General features: G+C 40.7%; 2 protein-coding genes across 4 annotated transcripts in view; one reads left to right on the top strand and one right to left on the bottom strand.

The window, feature by feature from the left end:
* Positions 1-4,239, top strand: part of pora (P450 (cytochrome) oxidoreductase a) — a 29,217-nt gene extending 24,978 nt beyond the window's left edge. The window contains 2 exon segments of the mRNA XM_067432986.1: positions 3,031-3,116; positions 3,281-4,239. Coding sequence (XP_067289087.1) covers positions 3,031-3,116; positions 3,281-3,425 — 231 coding nt within the window. The 3' untranslated portion in view covers positions 3,426-4,239.
* A 52-nt stretch (positions 4,240-4,291) lies between these two features.
* On the bottom strand, positions 4,292-17,535 carry rhbdd2 (rhomboid domain containing 2). 3 transcript variants are annotated; one of them, XM_067432985.1, is made up of 6 exons: positions 17,482-17,535; positions 17,174-17,435; positions 8,288-8,692; positions 7,474-7,624; positions 5,838-5,999; positions 4,292-5,753 (listed from the first exon to the last, which is right to left on the bottom strand). In XM_067432985.1, the coding sequence occupies exons 2-6, from the start codon at positions 17,337-17,339 to the stop codon at positions 5,501-5,503; spliced, it is 1,137 nt and encodes a 378-aa protein (XP_067289086.1). In that variant the 5' UTR covers positions 17,340-17,435; positions 17,482-17,535; the 3' UTR covers positions 4,292-5,500. The 3 variants fall into 3 exon arrangements, with proteins under 3 accessions (XP_067289086.1, XP_067289084.1, XP_067289085.1); XM_067432983.1 differs by having other exon boundaries at positions 4,292-5,999; XM_067432984.1 differs by lacking the exon at positions 17,482-17,535 and having other exon boundaries at positions 4,292-5,999; positions 17,174-17,461.
* Between the last annotated feature and the right edge of the window lie 3,335 nt (positions 17,536-20,870).

Raw genomic sequence — 20,870 nt, 5'->3', positions numbered from 1 at the left:
AAGTTGTCCCACTCTGGACTCGAAACTACAGGCTCAGGGTTAGGGTTAAAGTCGTCCCACTCTGGAATCGAACCTACAGGCTCAGGCTCAGGGTTAGGGTTAAAGTTGTCCCACTGGGGACTCGAACCCACAGGCTCTGGGTCAGGGTTTAGGTTAAAGTTGTCCCACTTGAGACTCAAACCCACAGTCTCTGGGTCAGCGTTAGGGTTAAAGTTGTCCCACTAGTACTTGAATTCACAGGCTTTGGGTCAGGGTTAACCTGATAACCGTCACGAGGACGAGGACGCACTGAAGGTCTCTTTGTTTAAATTAGCTCAAAATTACTATCAGATGTAAGTAATTACCTTGACAAACTATACATCATTAAAAAGATCTAAGACTAAAGTTTAATTTTTTTACCTCTGTATTATTCTTAAAGTCTTATAGTGACCGTAATGTGTTAATATGTTCCAGGAGTTATGAATATGATCTTGGGCGTCGCTACCTTTTGATTGTAATATGCGCGTCATTTGCTCCCATTCATAAAAAAATCCTCCTTGGTCGTCATGAAGACACTCGACAAAACAACTTCCCTCAGGGCTTTTACTTCAAAAGTGTGCAGATGTGGAGAAATATTGATAGATTCTCACACGTTTGAGTCAAATTTCTATACAGAGAAGTATTATTTATTCAATCTTTATCCAAAATCCGCGGATGTGTGATTATGAGAGCAGTAGGCTGTGATATGCTGTGTTTTCAATTCATTCTGGCAGCCGGAGGGCGCTGGAAAGCTGTACTACTGAAAATTCACTCCCTTATGGAACACATGAAGAACAGACACACCATGTGACATTCAGGAAGTATCTGACATATGGACATATCCACACAGCTCCCTGGGATCGTCAGATCGCTATTTTATGCAGATAAACACGTTTTAAGACAATAGACACACAATCGCGGCAATATATGGTTGGTCTGTGTTCTTTATGCCATGTTGGGTGGTTTCATAATAGATGATATTTATAATGCAATGCTATTCCACATAGCTTTTAGCATTGTATATTTTCTGTCAGATTTTTTGACCCGAAGCTATATGAGATCACATATTGTTATATAAAACACTCTACATATAAAATATAAAGTGATATGAAGCAAGTTTTGAATAAAACATGATTTTAATCGTATAAATTGTTGTTTTGCTGGTGTGCTAAGCTAACATGCTAGCTTGCCCTAGATGCACCTGCCACTGAGTAAATACTTTATTTTTATGAACATTTTCTAAATGTAAAACTACTGAAATGCTTATTTGGACGAAATGCATTCAATAGAGTCTCAGTGAGGGTAAAGTGAGCGGTTTGATTTAGAAATGAGGTTTGAATAGAACAGTTTGAATAGAGAATCGTTAGTAATTATAATGCAGACAAAAGAATAATAATTGGAGCCATAACCAGTCCGCAGAAGTGTGAATGTGTGCCGGGGAGACAAACTGAATGGGGCAGTTTGCACCTCTAAACAATAGAGGCAATACAGCGACTGAAAGCTGAGAAGATGTGGCAATAAACATCAGTTGATATTTCAGCGATATCTCAAAATAAAATCACATGAAACGATCTTGTAAAACGTTTAATAAAATGCAGAGTTTTAGACTGATCATCTTCAGATCTGAAATATAACATGGTCAGACTTGTGGCTTTAGCTGTAGTGCATTTCTAGATTTCTCCAAGGCCCACTTCAATTTTATTTTCATAAAGATATATCATACAAATACATTTCTAATAACTTTACAAAACTTTGAAGCTTATTATAGCTTTTTTTTTATTATAAAAAATATTATCATTTTGACTTTACAGTAAACTGCCAGGTGTCTGCTTTCAAATGAGACCATAATTATGCTTTTAGTGCAAAGGATTCACAAACTGTATTTGTTTTAGTCTGAGTATACATTTCTTAGGATTTTTTCAAAATTTAGAAATCAGCTTAACAGGTTAAGGTTAAAGTTGTCCAACACTGGACTCGAACCCACAGGCTCTGGGTTAGGGTTAAAGTTGTGTCACTCAGGACTCGAACCCACAGGCTCTGGGTTAGGGTTAAAGTTGTGTCACTCAGGACTCGAACCCACAGGCTCTGGGTTAGGGTTAAAGTTGTGTCACTCGGGACTTGAACCCACAGGCTCTGGGTTAGGGTTAAAGTTGTGTCACTCAGGACTCGAACCCACAGGCTCTGGGTTAGGGTTAAAGTTGTGTCACTCAGGACTCGAACCCACAGGCTCTGGGTTAGGGTTAAAGTTGTGTCACTCGGGACTTGAACCCACAGGCTTTGGGTCAGGGTTAGGGTTAAAGTTGTGTCACTCAGGACTCGAACCCACAGGCTCTGGGTTAGGGTTAAAGTTGTGTCACTCAGGATTCGAACCCACAGGCTCTGGGTTAGGGTTAAAGTTGTGTCACTCAGGACTCGAACCCACAGGCTCTGGGTTAGGGTTAAAGTTGTGTCACTCGGGACTTGAACCCCCAGGCTCTGGGTCAGGGTTAGGGGAAAAAATTGTCCCACTTGGGACTCAAACCCACAGGCTCTGAGTTCACAAAGATGTCCCATAGTTAGGGTTTAAAATCAAGATTTAGTTTATAAATGCACCACGTTATATTTAATAACTTCAGATGATTCTCAGAGAGACAGAATGTCTGGAACAGAAGCAGCCACACAGGATTCGGAGGCTGTGGGATTACAGATCGGACACTCATTCCTACATTTCTGCTGATGCTCCTAACTTTTTGAAGTATCAGCGCTACCAAGTAACAAAGTTAATATCAAGGCTTGAATAATATTTCACAGAATACTGTTTATGATCTAATGCAGGCCGAGCTAAAGAGTTTAAGATCTTAGCGTTCTGTAAAATAGGAAATGCCTTTTAAATGGAAGCTGTTCTCTTTATTTATTTGTATCCCAATTTAAAGGTGCACTTCATATTTGTCTTCTTCCTGCTCATGACAAGTCTGCGTCTGACCGTAGATCAGCGCAATCGGAAACTGAGCCGTTATCTGTGTGTGTTTGCAGATCTATGTGCAGCATCTTCTGAAGAAAGACAAGGAGCATCTGTGGAAGCTCATCCACTCCAGTAATGCCCATATCTATGTCTGTGGGTAAGAGCCAGAGCTACCACATGATCCATAACATTCCCATGAACACAGTCTGTACTACACAACTGCCGGGATGGGACAATAATCAGCTTGAAGGAATTATAGCGCTTCCATATAATGATATGATTGCATTACAGTGGTAAATAATGGCCTTGTTCTCTCTGCAGAGATGCTCGGCACATGGCTCGGGACGTGCATGCGGCCTTCCATGAGATCGCTGAGGAGATGGGCGGCCTGACACACACTCAGGCTGTGGATTACTTCAAGAGACTGATGACCAAAGGCCGCTACTCTCAGGACGTCTGGAGCTGAGCTGCCACTTTACCTCACACTATCTGTTCTCCTGAACACATTCGCCTGTAAGGGTGTCTGGGATATATAATTGTTTTGATGAACTAACATGGTCGAGATCAGAAGTCTCACAGAAGTTCAACATTCTTCCATCATCTGAGTTTATGATGTCCAGCGACTGTAAGAGGAAACTGGTTTGACTGAACTGTATTGATGCGCAAGTGTAGGTCAAGGAACGCAAAATATTCCTTTGCTTTTTTTGAGTGAGGCCTTATAAAGCATGCTCATGTGTTAGGTCATGCGGTCTGTGAAGACACATCAGTGTGTAACGTACTGTAAAACTTTATATTTGTGATATAATTTCAGGTCAGTCATGCTTTTGTGATATTTATGATGGTTATTCATTATTATTTCTTGTTCTGCCACTCATCTGAACTCTTTTATGCAGTTAGATAGAAATAATGAGTGAGTAATTATGCAGTCACATGACCTCCTTCATTGGGTTACGGTCCGGTTTAATGTCCTTGAACCGCTTTAAACAGACTCGTTATGTTTTAATGGTCACATCTGGAGGAATATATTAAATATTTATTTTCCTAACAGAAAATACACTCTCATTTTTTATATTTTCCTTTATCGGTTTACCACTGATTTCTAATGATTATAGAATTGACCCCTCAGTCTATCGCCTGGTCAGCCAAAGGTTTTTAAAATGACAAGCTTAAGTTTAATTTTAAAGCTTAATTAAACTTGTCTTTGTGAGATCACATATGTTTTATGCAACTCAACTCAACTCAACTTGACTGAACTGAATATTAAATAATATGCAAAAACACAGGCTGGCCTTAATTTATTTATCTGGACATGCACAATAAATGCAATCCCTGTAATATAAAAAAGAATTTATTCAAAACACATACAATTTATATCAAAATCAATAATCAAGGTTTTACTTTTCATATTTAAGATCCAAAAAGATGTAAATGTTCTGTATCAAAATGGCAACTGTATAATAAATCAAAAAAAGTTTGATATCACCCAGGTCCATTAGAAAGACGAGGTATCGACGGAAGAAAAACCCCCGCAGATAAGGCATCAAAAACCTAGGGTGAGAGAGCCAGAGACGCTCCAGGAGGAACTGTGGGAAGGCCAGACACTCCAGACTCTGAGACTGAAGGAGGAACTGTGGGAAGGCCAGACTCTGAGACTGAAGGAGGAACTGTGGGAAGGCCAGACTCTCCAGACTCTGAGACCGGAGGAGGAACTGTGGGAAGGCCAGACTCTCCAGACTCTGAGACCGGAGGAGGAACTGTGGGAAGGCCAGACTCTCCAGACTTTGAGACTGGAGGAGGAACTGTGGGAAGGCCAGACTCTCCAGACTTTGAGACTGGAGGAGGAACTGTAAGAAGGCCAGACTCTCCAGACTCTGAGACCGGAGGAGGAACTGTGAGAAGGCCAGACTCTGAGACCGGAGGCGGAACTGTAGGAAGGCCAGACTCTCCAGACTCTGAGACTGGAGGAGGAACTGTGAGAAGGCCAGACTCTCCAGACTCTGAGACTGGAGGAGGAACTGTGGGAAGGCCAGACTCTCCAGACTCTGAGACCGGAGGAGGAACTGTGAGAAGGCCAGACTCTCCATACTCTGAGACCGGAGGAGGAACTGTGAGAAGGACAGACTCTAAGACTGGCGGGGGAACTGTGAGAAGGCCAGACTCTCCAGACTCTGAGACTGGAGGAGGAACTGTGGGAAGGCCAGACTCTCCAGACTCTGAGACCGGAGGAGGAACTGTGAGAAGGCCAGACTCTCCATACTCTGAGACCGGAGGAGGAACTGTGAGAAGGACAGACTCTAAGACTGGCGGGGGAACTGTGGGAAGGCCAGACTCAGACCAGAGGAGGAACTGTGGGAAGGCCAGACTCTGAGACCAGAGGAGGAACTGTGAGAAGGCCAGACTCTAAGACTGGCGGGGGAACTGTGGGAAGGCCAGACTCTGAGACCAGAGGAGGAACTGTGGGAAGGCCAGACTCAGACCGGCGGAGGAACTGTGGGAAGGCCAGACTCTGAGACCAGAGGAGGAACTGTGGGAAGGCCAGACTCAGACCGGCGGGGGAACTGTGGGAAGGCCAGACTCTGAGACCAGAGGAGGAACTGTGGGAAGGCCAGACTCTGAGACCAGAGGAGGAACTCCTGGCTGAGGCAGTTCACTGAAGAACTGTGTCATGGGAAACAGCGGCCGGAACTGGTGCTGAGCGTACGGAGAAACTTGGATCCACGGCCTGATGCTGTGCCCATGGGAAGGACTGTGACTGTGATCATGTCCGTGTCCATGTCCATGATCGTGTCCGTGATCGTGTCCATGTCCATGATCGTGTCCATGTCCGTGTCCATGATCGTGTCCATGTCCATGATTGTGTCCATGTCCGTGTCCATGACCTGTGCTGACTCCAGTGTGAGTTGAAGGCAGTGTGAATGGCTGTTGAGGATACAGCGAGACGGGCCAACCGTCGAATGTGTTGCTCAGACGTCCAGCTTGACCATTGGCAGCCATTACCGGGGTGTAGGCCTGGACCGGGTACGAGCCTGGTGGAGCATCTCTGCAATTACACACATTACAGATATGCCATTACTGTGTGTCTGTGTCTCAGTGTGTGTATCCCACACCCACATAGCCCTGCCACCGACTCATCTAATTCAGTAGCCCCGTCCACCAACTCATCTAATTCAGTAGCCCTGCCCACCGACTCATCTAATTCAGTAGCCCCGTCCACCGACTCATCTAATTCAGTAGCCCCGTCCACCGACTCATCTAATTCAGTAGCCCCGTCCACCGACTCATCTAATTCAGTAGCCCTGCCCACCGACTCATCTAATTCAGTAGCCCCGTCCACCGACTCATCTAATTCAGTAGCCCCGTCCACCGACTCATCTAATTCAGTAGCCCCGCCCACCGACTCATCTAATTCAGTAGCCCCGTCCACCGACTCATCTAATTCAGTAGCCCCGTCCACCGACTCATCTAATTCAGTAGCCCTGCCCACCGACTCATCTAATTCAGTAGCCCTGCCCACCGACTCATCTAATTCAGTAGCCCCGTCCACCGACCCATCTAATTCAGTAGCCCCGTCCACCAACTCATCTAATTCAGTAGCCCCGTCCACCGACTCATCTAATTCAGTAGCCCTGCCCACCGACTCATCTAATTCAGTAGCCCTGCCCACCGACTCATCTAATTCAGTAGCCCTGCCCACCGACTCATCTAATTCAGTAGCCCTGCCCACCGACTCATCTAATTCAGTAGCCCCGTCCACCGACCCATCTAATTCAGTAGCCCCGTCCACCGACTCATCTAATTCAGTAGCCCCGTCCACCGACTCATCTAATTCAGTAGCCCCGTCCACCGACTCATCTAATTCAGTAGCCCCGTCCACCGACCCATCTAATTCAGTAGCCCCGTCCACCAACTCATCTAATTCAGTAGCCCCGTCCACCAACTCATCTAATTCAGTAGCCCCGTCCACCAACTCATCTAATTCAGTAGCCCCGTCCACCGACTCATCTAATTCAGTAGCCCCGTCCACCGACTCATCTAATTCAGTAGCCCCGTCCACCAACTCATCTAATTCAGTAGCCCCGTCCACCAACTCATCTAATTCAGTAGCCCCGTCCACCAACTCATCTAATTCAGTAGCCCCGTCCACCAACTCATCTAATTCAGTAGCTGACAGGAGCTGAAGCTCATTAAATATTAAAATCTTACCCAATCCTAGCCATGGGCATTTACTTCCAAGTCTCAAGTGTCGCAGTATAAACATTTTTAAAAAGTCAGTTCATGACACCGTTAAGACCTTGTAAAATGATAATTAAGACTTATGTTATCCCCATATTTTTAGAAAAATTATCCAAGGCATTTCTTGCACTCCAAGCCAGATAAAAGTCTTTATTCACATCGTGGCTTTGGTAAGAGCTTTTAAGATATTTAATGACATTAGATTTGCTCAAACTGAGTTTAAGGACTAGTGTTTAAGTGGATTTGTTAATTGTTATACTAAAGGCTTATTGATGACTCACGTGAAGTCCAGTGGCTTCTGGCGCTCGTGGGCCGATGCTGGGATGAACTGGACTCCGGGAATCTGCTTCAGCAAACGCAGAGGGAACTTCTTCTCCAAAACGGAAGCTCTAGATTCGGACATCTCCAGCAACGAGAACCATCCCTTCCCATCTGAAAGCACTGGGGTCAGGAACAGACAACTCCACACTGACTGAACTACACCTTAGGATGTTTGTAACCAAGCAGAGAGCAACCATTGACTACCATAGTATTTTTTTTTTTTTTTTTTTTACCTACTATGGTAGTCAATGGTTGCTCTCTGCTTGGTTACAAACATTCTTCCAAATATCTTCTTTTGTGTTCAGCAGAAGAAAGAAACTCATACAAGTTTGGCACATCATGAGGGTGAGTAAATTATGACAGAATTTTCATTTTTGGGTGAACTAACCCTTTAAAGGGATAGTGTCTTCAGACATCAGTGTGTGGTCATGAGCCACAGGGCTCTGTGTGTGTGTTGTCATCAGTGTGTGGTCATGAGCCACAGGGCTCTGTGTGTGTGTGTGTGTGTGTGTGTGTGTGTGTGTGTGTGTGTGTGTGTGTGTGTGTGTGTGTGTTGTCTAAGCATGTTTGTTTTGCTCTCATAGAATTGTTCCCCATTCACATCATTATATGACCGACACACAGCAACGGTTGAGTTAAAATCTTCATTTGTGTTCTCCTGAAGAAACAAACACACCTACATGTGGATGCCCTGGGGGTCAGCAGATCAACATCAGGCTCATTATTGGCTGAACTATCCCTTTAAGGGTTATAAGTGTTTAGGATTAAGGATACATAAGATGCCGGTGAGGATGGCCAGGACGTTACACATGAAGACAGTGTTAGGAAAGGTTAGAGTTATGATGGCCAGAATGATCCAGGGTAGGGATGCAGTGGGCACACTGACGCCCATTATATAGGCCTTCTGCATGCCAGAGCTGATGGTCATCATTCCCAGGACAGCGAGAGCCAATGGGACGAGCCCGTTTACTGAGCTCCTATTGGCCGGGGAGAGCAGCAGCGACTCCATTAGCACATGAGCGAGTCCGGTAATAGAGGACAGCACCAGCGAGCGGTGCAGAAAGCGGACAGATCCGATCCCTCGCTCCAGCCCTCCGCAGGGAAAGGCCATCAGAAGCGCACTCAGGGCCAAGTCCAGCACATTCTGGTGGAAGAGCACGAACGTCAGGAGTCTGTGGACTGAAGACACGGAGCAGTGGACATGTGAGAGTACGGCAGATGCATTATATATATATATATATATATATATATATATATATATATATATATATATATATATATGAGGCTACCTAATGTAGGAAATGGATTTACATAATGGATTAAATCATGGGCATCGGAAGCAAATAAAAAGTGGGTTGGTCCTCTCTCTCAGAATTTTTTTTACTAGAGTAACATTAGATGCCATTTATATTAAATACAAATATACCGCCGTTTACTAAATGATTGATTAGGCCCGACACATTTACATAAATCAGTGAGTTATTACCCGTGGCTATAGTGTAGGGGTAAGAGAAGCGCGGCATCAAGCTGACGCAAATCGATCAGAGGTTCGAATCCGCCTTTTGCCACACTCGCTCTACTCCCTTTTCCCATCACATATCAGATCAGAAAGGCATTCATTTTTAATAAAAATGGAGAAAATATTAGAAAAGTGGAAATAAAGCATCTAACATGTGTTTAATAATAAGTGTTTCTCAGTTAGAGGTAGTTAAACAGACATGTGCTGAATTAGAGACGATAAAATTGAGTCCAACTAGCCTAGAAATCTAGACGCACCCTAGCGGCAGCAAATTTAATCTGCCCGCGAGTGTCGTCTAGGAACTCTCAATACCCTTCTGAGCTGCATTCCCCTAACTCTTGCCGGGCCAATCACATCGTGTATAGAGTCGGCGGGCGGGGCCATAATGACGACGGCCGGGTTGCGTTTGTGTGCTTCTAGTAAACACAGAAACTGGCGAACGGCGGTGGTCTTTTGAATCAGCTTTGGCCACGAATCTGGAAGACTTGGAGTTAAGCTTTTCTCTGAGAAAAGAACAAAGAACGGCACTGAAGTCATTCTGAAGAAGGGAAGATGTGTTTGGAGTTTAGCCGACCGGATACGGCGAATGTTTAATCTGTCAGCTCTGCTTCACCTTCGTTGCTCTGGTTGGTGTAGCGCTATCCTATCGCGTGCAGAGGGAGTTTGAAAGACAGCCGTTTATCCGCCCCTCGGATTGAGCCGTCAATGGAGAGTTTCCAGACCAAACATCTTGATGTGGGTCTGGCTTGTCAGGCTAGAGTCCAACATCATTGGTCATAAAAAGTGGGTGGGTCTCGTCCCACACACACACACACACACACACAATTTTTCCGACGCCCATGGATGAAATAGAAACATATTTTGAAAGGCTCCGCCCACAGAGCACAGGTTCTGAACTCTAACCCATAGACATCATATACGTAGACGCCCCATGATGTGCTGGAGCGTGATCCAGCGTCGCCGCCATATTGGTTGGGTCTCTCCACTCAACGCTAGCATTCAGAGTCAATGGAGAGCGGGCAATTATGCCTGTATTTTGTGCATCTTACGGTTGCAATAACGCAATATTGATACCAGATCGCATGGGATTTTACAATTTATACATCATTATCATTTCATGCTTGTGTCATTTGTGGTGTCTGTAGGCCTATTTCACAAAGTAAGGCTGCAACACATCGCAAAATTAACTACCCTGGAGTTACAGAGTGCAAGCATACGCAGGAAGCTGTGCAAAACCTTTTCAAAGGATTTCAGCTCCCCAGTCCGGGGTGCAGGGTAGCCTGACAGGGTAATGGAAGATGCTGGGATGACCTGGAGTTATAACGTTTACTTTAGGCCTTTAAAAAAATAATAATTCTGAGCTGGTACAGTATATATGGGAGCTTGTATGTGTTACAGAAGGTGTGTGTGTGTGTGTGTGTGTGTGTGTGTGTGTGTGTGTGTGTGTGTGTGTGTGTGTGTGTGCGTGTGTGTGTATGTGTGTGAGTGTGTGAGAGAAATAAATCTAAGTGAAAAATCAAACTTGTTTCTTTATTAAAATATAAAATTCATTAATTTATACATTTATCAATATGTCATAGTCTACCATATGTCTTAGTTAAAGCTCGTAATACAAAGTCTTTCTACATGAAAGCAGAATTTTTCAGTGTGTGACTGCTGGTCCTATATCATAACTAAGTCTCTGCAGTTTGTAACAAACCAAACCGTGTGAAAATCCGGTAAAACCTCCGGGAGTTATGATCATTGCATCTTCCTCAGTAGAAATAAATGCGGGGGGCGGTGCACCTATCCAAAATGGCGCCGCGGTGATACGTCCGCTCCAATAGGCAGCGTCAGTCTATGGGGCGTCTACGTATATTATGTCTGTGCTCTAACCCTTATCACACAGGCCTGACCAGCCAATCCCGTCTTCAGGAACACCAGAGTCGGATCAGGAGCTCCTTCAGGACCATTTTAAACACGAGCATCCCAACGTTGGACAAATATAACATTAGCAATTTAAAATGTTAATTATGTATATAGAAAGTATATTTAATGTTTATTCCAAAATATGCATATATATGTAGTTTGTGAGCATGGCTTGATTATGTCATTGGCGGTGCATCATGGGAATTGGCCGGTTCTTTTGTCGTGAGATTGATTGCAGAATCACTGATGTCGTTTTTCACCCAGAATTCTTCTTCTAAATAACGCTCAACAAAGCACACGCCATTAATTCCCAATTCTAGCTCACAGCATCTGTTTAAACTGTTTAACGGGTTACACCTTATTAAAATATCAATTCCACTACAGATATTCAACAGGATTTTACGCTGCATTAAGGCCACGCTGTGATTACCGAAAATAACACGAAACGCTGTTCCTGTCCTCGGGTTCGACTTTTAGTTCTTGTACTATTAAATCACTATATCTCTATTCTCTCTATATATCTCTATTCTCTCTATATATCTCTATTCTCTCTCTATAACTCTATTCTCTCTCTATATCTCTATTCTCTCTATATAACTCTATTCTCTCTCTATAACTCTATTCTCTCTCTATAACTCTATTCTCTCTCTATATCTCTATTCTCTCTCTATATCTCTATTCTCTCTCTATATCTCTATTCTCTCTCTATCTCTATTCTCTCTATATCTCTATTCTCTCTATATCTCTATTCTCTCTATATATCTCTATTCTCTCTCTATATCTCTATTCTCTCTCTATATCTCTATTCTCTCTATATCTCTATTCTCTCTATATATCTCTATTCTCTCTCTATAACTCTATTCTCTCTCTATATCTCTATTCTCTCTATATAACTCTATTCTCTCTCTATAACTCTATTCTCTCTCTATAACTCTATTCTCTCTCTATATCTCTATTCTCTCTCTATAACTCTATTCTCTCTATATATCTCTATTCTCTCTATATCTCTATTCTCTCTATATCTCTATTCTCTCTCTATATCTCTATTCTCTCTCTATATCTCTATTCTCTCTCTATATCTCTATTCTCTCTATATCTCTATTCTCTCTATATATCTCTATTCTCTCTCTATAACTCTATTCTCTCTCTATATCTCTATTCTCTCTATATAACTCTATTCTCTCTCTATAACTCTATTCTCTCTCTATAACTCTATTCTCTCTCTATATCTCTATTCTCTCTCTATAACTCTATTCTCTCTATATATCTCTATTCTCTCTCTATAACTCTATTCTCTCTATATATCTCTATTCTCTCTCTATATCTCTATTCTCTCTCTATATCTCTATTCTCTCTATATATCTCTATTCTCTCTCTATATCTCTATTCTCTCTATATAACTCTATTCTCTCTCTATAACTCTATTCTCTCTCTATAACTCTATTCTCTCTCTATATCTCTATTCTCTCTCTATATCTCTATTCTCTCTCTATATCTCTATTCTCTCTCTATATCTCTATTCTCTCTATATATCTCTATTCTCTCTATATCTCTATTCTCTCTATATCTCTATTCTCTCTATATCTCTATTCTCTCTCTATATCTCTATTCTCTCTCTATATCTCTATTCTCTCTCTATATCTCTATTCTCTCTATATCTCTATTCTCTCTATATATCTCTATTCTCTCTCTATAACTCTATTCTCTCTCTATATCTCTATTCTCTCTCTATAACTCTATTCTCTCTCTATATCTCTATTCTCTCTCTATAACTCTATTCTCTCTCTATATCTCTATTCTCTCTCTATATCTCTATTCTCTCTCTATATCTCTATTCTCTCTCTATATCTCTATTCTCTCTATATCTCTATTCTCTCTATATATCTCTATTCTCTCTCTATATCTCTATTCTCTCTCTATATCTCTATTCTCTCTATATCTCTATTCTCTCTATATATCTCTATTCTCTCTCTATAACTCTATTCTCTCTCTATATCTCTATTCTCTCTATATAACTCTATTCTCTCTCTATAACTCTATTCTCTCTCTATAACTCTATTCTCTCTCTATATCTCTATTCTCTCTCTATAACTCTATTCTCTCTATATATCTCTCTATTCTCTCTCTATAACTCTATTCTCTCTATATATCTCTATTCTCTCTCTATATCTCTATTCTCTCTCTATATCTCTATTCTCTCTCTATATCTCTATTCTCTCTATAACTCTATTCTCTCTCTATATCTCTATTCTCTCTCTATATCTCTATTCTCTCTCTATATCTCTATTCTCTCTCTATATCTCTATTCTCTCTCTATAACTCTATTCTCTCTCTATATCTCTATTCTCTCTCTATATCTCTATTCTCTCTCTATATCTCTATTCTCTCTCTATATCTCTATTCTCTCTATATATCTCTATTCTCTCTCTATAACTCTATTCTCTCTCTATATCTCTATTCTCTCTCTATATCTCTATTCTCTCTCTATATCTCTATTCTCTCTATATCTCTATTCTCTCTATATATCTCTATTCTCTCTCTATATCTCTATTCTCTCTCTATAACTCTATTCTCTCTCTATATCTCTATTCTCTCTATATATCTCTATTCTCTCTCTATATCTCTATTCTCTCTATATATCTCTATTCTCTCTCTATATCTCTATTCTCTCTCTATATCTCTATTCTCTCTCTATATCTCTATTCTCTCTATATATCTCTATTCTCTCTCTATATCTCTATTCTCTCTATATATCTCTATTCTCTCTATATCTCTATTCTCTCTCTATATCTCTATTCTCTCTCTATATCTCTATTCTCTCTATATATCTCTATTCTCTCTCTATATCTCTATTCTCTCTATATATCTCTATTCTCTCTATATCTCTATTCTCTCTCTATATCTCTATTCTCTCTCTATATCTCTATTCTCTCTCTATATCTCTATTCTCTCTATATATCTCTATTCTCTCTATCTCTATTCTCTCTCTATATCTCTATTCTCTCTCTATATCTCTATTCTCTCTATATATCTCTATTCTCTCTCTATATCTCTATTCTCTCTATATATCTCTATTCTCTCTATATCTCTATTCTCTCTCTATATCTCTATTCTCTCTCTATATCTCTATTCTCTCTATATCTCTATTCTCTCTCTATATCTCTATTCTCTCTCTATATCTCTATTCTCTCTCTATATCTCTATTCTCTCTATATATCTCTATTCTCTCTAAATCTCTATTCTCTCTCTATATCTCTATTCTCTCTCTATATCTCTATTCTCTCTATATATCTCTATTCTCTCTCTATATCTCTATTCTCTCTCTATATCTCTATTCTCTCTATATATCTCTATTCTCTCTCTATATCTCTATTCTCTCTCTATATCTCTATTCTCTCTCTATATCTCTATTCTCTCTCTATATCTCTATTCTCTCTCTATATCTCTATTCTCTCTATATCTCTATTCTCTCTCTATATCTCTATTCTCTCTCTATATCTCTATTCTCTCTCTATATCTCTATTCTCTCTCTATATCTCTATTCTCTCTATATATCTCTATTCTCTCTATATATCTCTATTCTCTCTCTATATCTCTATTCTCTCTCTATATCTCTATTCTCTCTATATCTCTATTCTCTCTCTATATCTCTATTCTCTCTCTATATCTCTATTCTCTCTCTATATCTCTATTCTCTCTCTATATCTCTATTCTCTCTATATATCTCTATTCTCTCTCTATATCTCTATTCTCTCTCTATATCTCTATTCTCTCTCTATATCTCTATTCTCTCTATATATCTCTATTCTCTCTCTATATCTCTATTCTCTCTCTATATCTCTATTCTCTCTATATATCTCTATTCTCTCTCTATATCTCTATTCTCTCTCTATATCTCTATTCTCTCTCTATAACTCTATTCTCTCTCTATATCTCTATTCTCTCTCTATATCTCTATTCTCTCTATATCTCTATTCTCTCTCTATATCTCTATTCTCTCTCTATATCTCTATTCTCTCTATATCTCTATTCTCTCTCTATATCTCTATTCTCTCTATATATCTCTATTCTCTCTATATATCTCTATTCTCTCTATATATCTCTATTCTCTCTCTATATCTCTATTCTCTCTCTATATCTCTATTCTCTCTCTATATCTCTATTCTCTCTCTATATCTCTATTCTCTCTATATATCTCTATTCTCTCTATATCTCTATTCTCTCTCTATATCTCTATTCTCTCTCTATATCTCTATTCTCTCTATATATCTCTATTCTCTCTCTATATCTCTATTCTCTCTATATATCTCTATTCTCTCTATATATCTCTATTCTCTCTCTATATCTCTATTCTCTCTCTATATCTCTATTCTCTCTCTATAACTCTATTCTCTCTCTATAACTCTATTCTCTCTCTATATCTCTATTCTCTCTATATCTCTATTCTCTCTATATATCTCTATTCTCTCTCTATAACTCTATTCTCTCTCTATCTCTATTCTCTCTCTATATCTCTATTCTCTCTCTATCTCTATTCTCTCTATATATCTCTATTCTCTCTCTATAACTCTATTCTCTCTCTCTATCTCTATTCTCTCTCTATATCTCTATTCTCTCTCTATATCTCTATTCTCTCTATATCTCTATTCTCTCTCTATATCTCTATTCTCTCTCTATAACTCTATTCTCTCTCTATAACTCTATTCTCTCTCTATAACTCTATTCTCTCTCTATATCTCTATTCTCTCTCTATATCTCTATTCTCTCTCTATATCTCTATTCTCTCTCTATAACTCTATTCTCTCTCTATATCTCTATTCTCTCTCTATATCTCTATTCTCTCTCTATAACTCTATTCTCTCTCTATATCTCTATTCTCTCTCTATATCTCTATTCTCTCTCTATATCTCTATTCTCTCTCTATAACTCTATTCTCTCTCTATATCTCTATTCTCTCTCTATATCTCTATTCTCTCTCTATATCTCTATTCTCTCTCTATATCTCTATTCTCTCTATATCTCTATTCTCTCTATATATCTCTATTCTCTCTCTATATCTCTATTCTCTCTCTATATCTCTATTCTCTCTATATATCTCTATTCTCTCTATATATCTCTATTCTCTCTCTATATCTCTATTCTCTCTATATCTCTATTCTCTCTATATATCTCTATTCTCTCTCTATAACTCTATTCTATCTCTATATCTCTATTCTCTCTCTATATCTCTATTCTCTCTCTATATCTCTATTCTCTCTATATCTCTATTCTCTCTATATATCTCTATTCTCTCTCTATATCTCTATTCTCTCTCTATATCTCTATTCTCTCTCTATATCTCTATTCTCTCTCTATATCTCTATTCTCTCTCTATATCTCTATTCTCTCTATATCTCTATTCTCTCTATATATCTCTATTCTCTCTCTATATATCTCTATTCTCTCTCTATATCTCTATTCTCTCTCTATATCTCTATTCTCTCTCTATATCTCTATTCTCTCTATATATCTCTATTCTCTCTCTATATCTCTATTCTCTCTCTATATCTCTATTCTCTCTATATATCTCTATTCTCTCTCTATATCTCTATTCTCTCTCTATAACTCTATTCTCTCTCTATAACTCTATTCTCTCTCTATAACTCTATTTTCTCTAAATATCTATATTGTGTTGTACTATTAACTCTATATATCTCTATTTTGTTGTACTATTAACTCCATATATCTCTATTCTCTATATTTCTCTATCCTCTAGTAGTATTATCTCTATTTAGACTTGCAACAGTTTTAGAGTTGCTGTAAAGGACTTATGCAGCACAACTGAGAGGTGACTTGTTTCCAAACACGCCCCCTATTCCGCTAGTCCCGCCCCCAAACTCACGCCATTGGTCGAGGCTTCCCGAAACCCAAAGCCCAAAGCAGGGACATATCGGAGGACTAGCCAATAATATGTGTCGGTATAGAACAAGGGTTAGTGGGTAGGCCGTTCTCATTCAAAAAATGTGGTCATTTTCCTGAAGAGAAGCTATATTCAAATGTTCTAAAGTACACGAGCACAGCACAGAGGTAACAGCGAAGGACGAAAAACACAAAACTCTCATTCTGAAGTGTTTAAAGTTCATAATGTGATTAATATATTCATTATAGAGATGGGATGTCAATAACACAAGTCTACAACACGAGTCCGCCAGTAATGTTATCACGGAAGGACGGAGCTTATCGGTAACTCTTACCGTGTCCGCCGGTGACCGCGGCGGAGTCCAGACGGAGACCCGGTAGTCCCGGGATCTGATGGGCTATAACGCTACACACACACGCCAGCACGAACACACACACCGTCCCGCAGCTCAGCTCCGAACGACAGCACGTCTGCTTCCAGCTCCTCAGAGTGTCGAGCATGTTCAGGCCGCAGAATGGGCATCATTTACAACACACTCTTACAGGAGAAATATTCACAAAATGGGCATCATTTACAACACACTCTTACAGGAGAAATATTCACAAAATGGGCATCATTTACAACACACTCTTCCAGGAGAAACATTTACAGAGCGAACCCTTCCGTGTAGTGATCTCAGCGCTGCCACTTCCGCGCTGGAGGAAACATCAAGGGGATTAATATGCGCCGCCTCTGCGCAGCCACAGTGTCATGCACACAGATGTATGTCTATGGTCATGCTCACAGATATGTATGTCTATGGTCATGCACACAGATATGTATGTCTATGGTCATGCACACAGATATGTATGTCTGTGGTCATGCACACAGATATGTATGTCTGTGGTCATGCTCACAGATATGCAGATATGTATGTCTATGGTCATGCTCACAGATATGCAGATATGTATGTCTATGGTCATGCACACAGATATGCAGATATGTACATCTATGGTCATGCTCACAGATATGTATGTCTGTGGTCATGCTCACAGATATGTATGTCTATGGTCATGCACACAGATATGCAGATATGTATGTCTATGGTCATGCACACAGATATGTATGTCTATGGTCATGCACACAGATATGTATGTCTGTGGTCATGCACACAGATATGTATGTCTGTGGTCATGCTCACAGATATGCAGATATGTATGTCTATGGTCATGCTCACAGATATGCAGATATGTATGTCTATGGTCATGCTCACAGATATGTATGTCTATGGTCATGCTCACAGATATGCAGATATGTACATCTATGGTCATGCTCACAGATATGCAGATATGTACATCTATGGTCATGCTCACAGATATGTATGTCTGTGGTCATGCTCACAGATATGTATGTCTATGGTCATGCTCACAGATATGCAGATATGTACATCTATGGTCATGCACACAGATATGCAGATATGTACATCTATGGTCATGCTCACAGATATGTATGTCTGTGGTCATGCTCACAGATATGTATGTCTATGGTCATGCACACAGATATGCAGATATGTATGTCTGTGGTCTTGCACACAGATATGTATGTCTATGGTCATGCACACAGATATGTATGTCTATGGTCATGCTCACAGATATGCAGATATGTATGTCTATGGTCATGCTCACAGATATGTATGTCTATGGTCATGCTCACAGATATGTATGTCTATGGTCATGCTCACAGATATGTATGTCTATGGTCATGCTCACAGATATGTATGTCTGTGGTCATGCACACAGATATGTATGTCTGTGGTCATGCTCACAGATATGCAGATATGTATGTCTATGGTCATGCTCACAGATATGCAGATATGTATGTCTATGGTCATGCTCACAGATATGTATGTCTATGGTCATGCACACAGATATGCAGATATGTACATCTATGGTCATGCTCACAGATATGTATGTCTGTGGTCATGCTCACAGATATGTATGTCTATGGTCATGCACACAGATATGCAGATATGTATGTCTGTGGTCTTGCACACAGATATGTATGTCTATGGTCATGCACACAGATATGTATGTCTATGGTCATGCTCACAGATATGCAGATATGTATGTCTATGGTCATGCTCACAGATATGTATGTCTATGGTCATGCTCACAGATATGTATGTCTATGGTCATGCTCACAGATATGTATGTCTATGGTCATGCTCACAGATATGCAGATATGTATGTCTATGGTCATGCTCACAGATATGTATGTCTATGGTCTTGCACACAGATATGTATGTCTATGGTCATGCACACAGATATGTATGTCTATGGTCATGCACACAGATATGTATGTCTATGGTCATGCTCACAGATATGTATGTCTATGGTCATGCACACAGATATGCAGATATGTACATCTATGGTCATGCTCACAGATATGTATGTCTGTGGTCATGCTCACAGATATGTATGTCTATGGTCATGCACACAGATATGCAGATATGTATGTCTATGGTCATGCACACAGATATGCAGATATGTATGTCTATGGTCATGCACAGATATGCAGATATGTATGTCTGTGGTCTTGCACACAGATATGTATGTCTATGGTCATGCTCACAGATATGTATGTCTGTGGTCATGCTCACAGATATGTATGTCTATGGTCATGCTCACAGATATGTATGTCTATGGTCATGCTCACAGATATGTATGTCTGTGGTCATGCTCACAGATATGTATGTCTATGGTCATGCACACAGATATGTATGTCTATGGTCATGCTCACAGATATGTATGTCTGTGGTCATGCTCACAGATATGCAGATATGTATGTCTATGGTCATGCTCACAGATATGTATGTCTGTGGTCATGCACAGATATGCAGATATGTATGTCTGTGGTCTTGCACACAGATATGTATGTCTATGGTCATGCACACAGATATGTATGTCTATGGTCATGCTCACAGATATGTATGTCTATGGTCATGCTCACAGATATGTATGTCTATGGTCATGCTCACAGATATGTATGTCTATGGTCATGCTCACAGATATGTATGTCTATGGTCATGCACACAGATATGTATGTCTATGGTCATGCTCACAGATATGTATGTCTATGGTCATGCTCACAGATATGTATGTCTATGGTCATGCACACAGATATGTATGTCTATGGTCATGCTCACAGATATGTATGTCTATGGTCATGCTCACAGATATGTATGTCTGTGGTCATGCACAGATATGCAGATATGTATGTCTGTGGTCTTGCACACAGATATGTATGTCTATGGTCATGCTCACAGATATGTATGTCTATGGTCATGCTCACAGATATGTATGTCTATGGTCATGCACACAGATATGTATGTCTATGGTCATGCTCACAGATATGTATGTCTATGGTCATGCACACAGATATGTATGTCTATGGTCATGCTCACAGATCTCCACCCACTCAAACCCCTCCCACTCAAACCCCACCCACTCAAACCCCTCCCACTCAAACCCCACCCACTCAAACCCCTCCCACTCAAACCCCCCACTCAAACCCCTCCCACTCAAACCCCTCCCACTCAAATGCCACCCACCCAACCCCCCCCCATTCGACCCCACTCACTCAAACCTACCCAACCAAACCCCACCCACTTTAAACCCCTCCCACTCAAACCCCACCCAATTAAACCCCTCCCACTCAAACCCCACCCACTCAACCCCCCCACCGAAACCCCCCCTCACTCAAACCCCTCCCACTCAAACCCCTCCCACTCAAATGCCACCCACCCAACCCCCCCCCATTCGACCCCACTCACTCAAACCTACCCAACCAAACCCCACCCACTTTAAACCCCTCCCACTCAAACCTCACCCACTTAAACCCCTCCCACTCAAACCCCCCCCCCCCCCCCCACCGACCCCCCCCCACTCAAACCCCACCCACCGAACCCCCCACTCAAACCACGTCTGAACGACACACCTATGATGAAGTGTGGGTGGAACAACTCAAATTGACGTAAAACACGACGCGGTTAT

The sequence above is a fragment of the Pseudorasbora parva genome, chromosome 23 (assembly GCF_024679245.1).
Source record: "Pseudorasbora parva isolate DD20220531a chromosome 23, ASM2467924v1, whole genome shotgun sequence".
Classification (NCBI taxonomy): Eukaryota; Metazoa; Chordata; class Actinopteri; order Cypriniformes; family Gobionidae; genus Pseudorasbora; species Pseudorasbora parva.
Note: the sequence above shows the minus strand (reverse complement) of the source record. Positions and strands in the feature narration are given on the sequence as shown.

Bases quoted from the DNA above. Each gene is read 5' to 3' on its own strand.
- rhbdd2 (XM_067432983.1), bottom strand. From the start codon at position 17,339: ATGCTCGACACTCTGAGGAGCTGGAAGCAGACGTGCTGTCGTTCGGAG. The intron at 7,625-8,287 runs GTATCCTTAATC...CAGTGCTTTCAG, and splicing joins CATCCTCACCGGCATCTTAT to ATGGGAAGGGATGGTTCTCG. The intron at 6,000-7,473 runs GTGAGTCATCAA...GTGTAATTGCAG, and splicing joins CAGAAGCCACTGGACTTCAC to AGATGCTCCACCAGGCTCGT.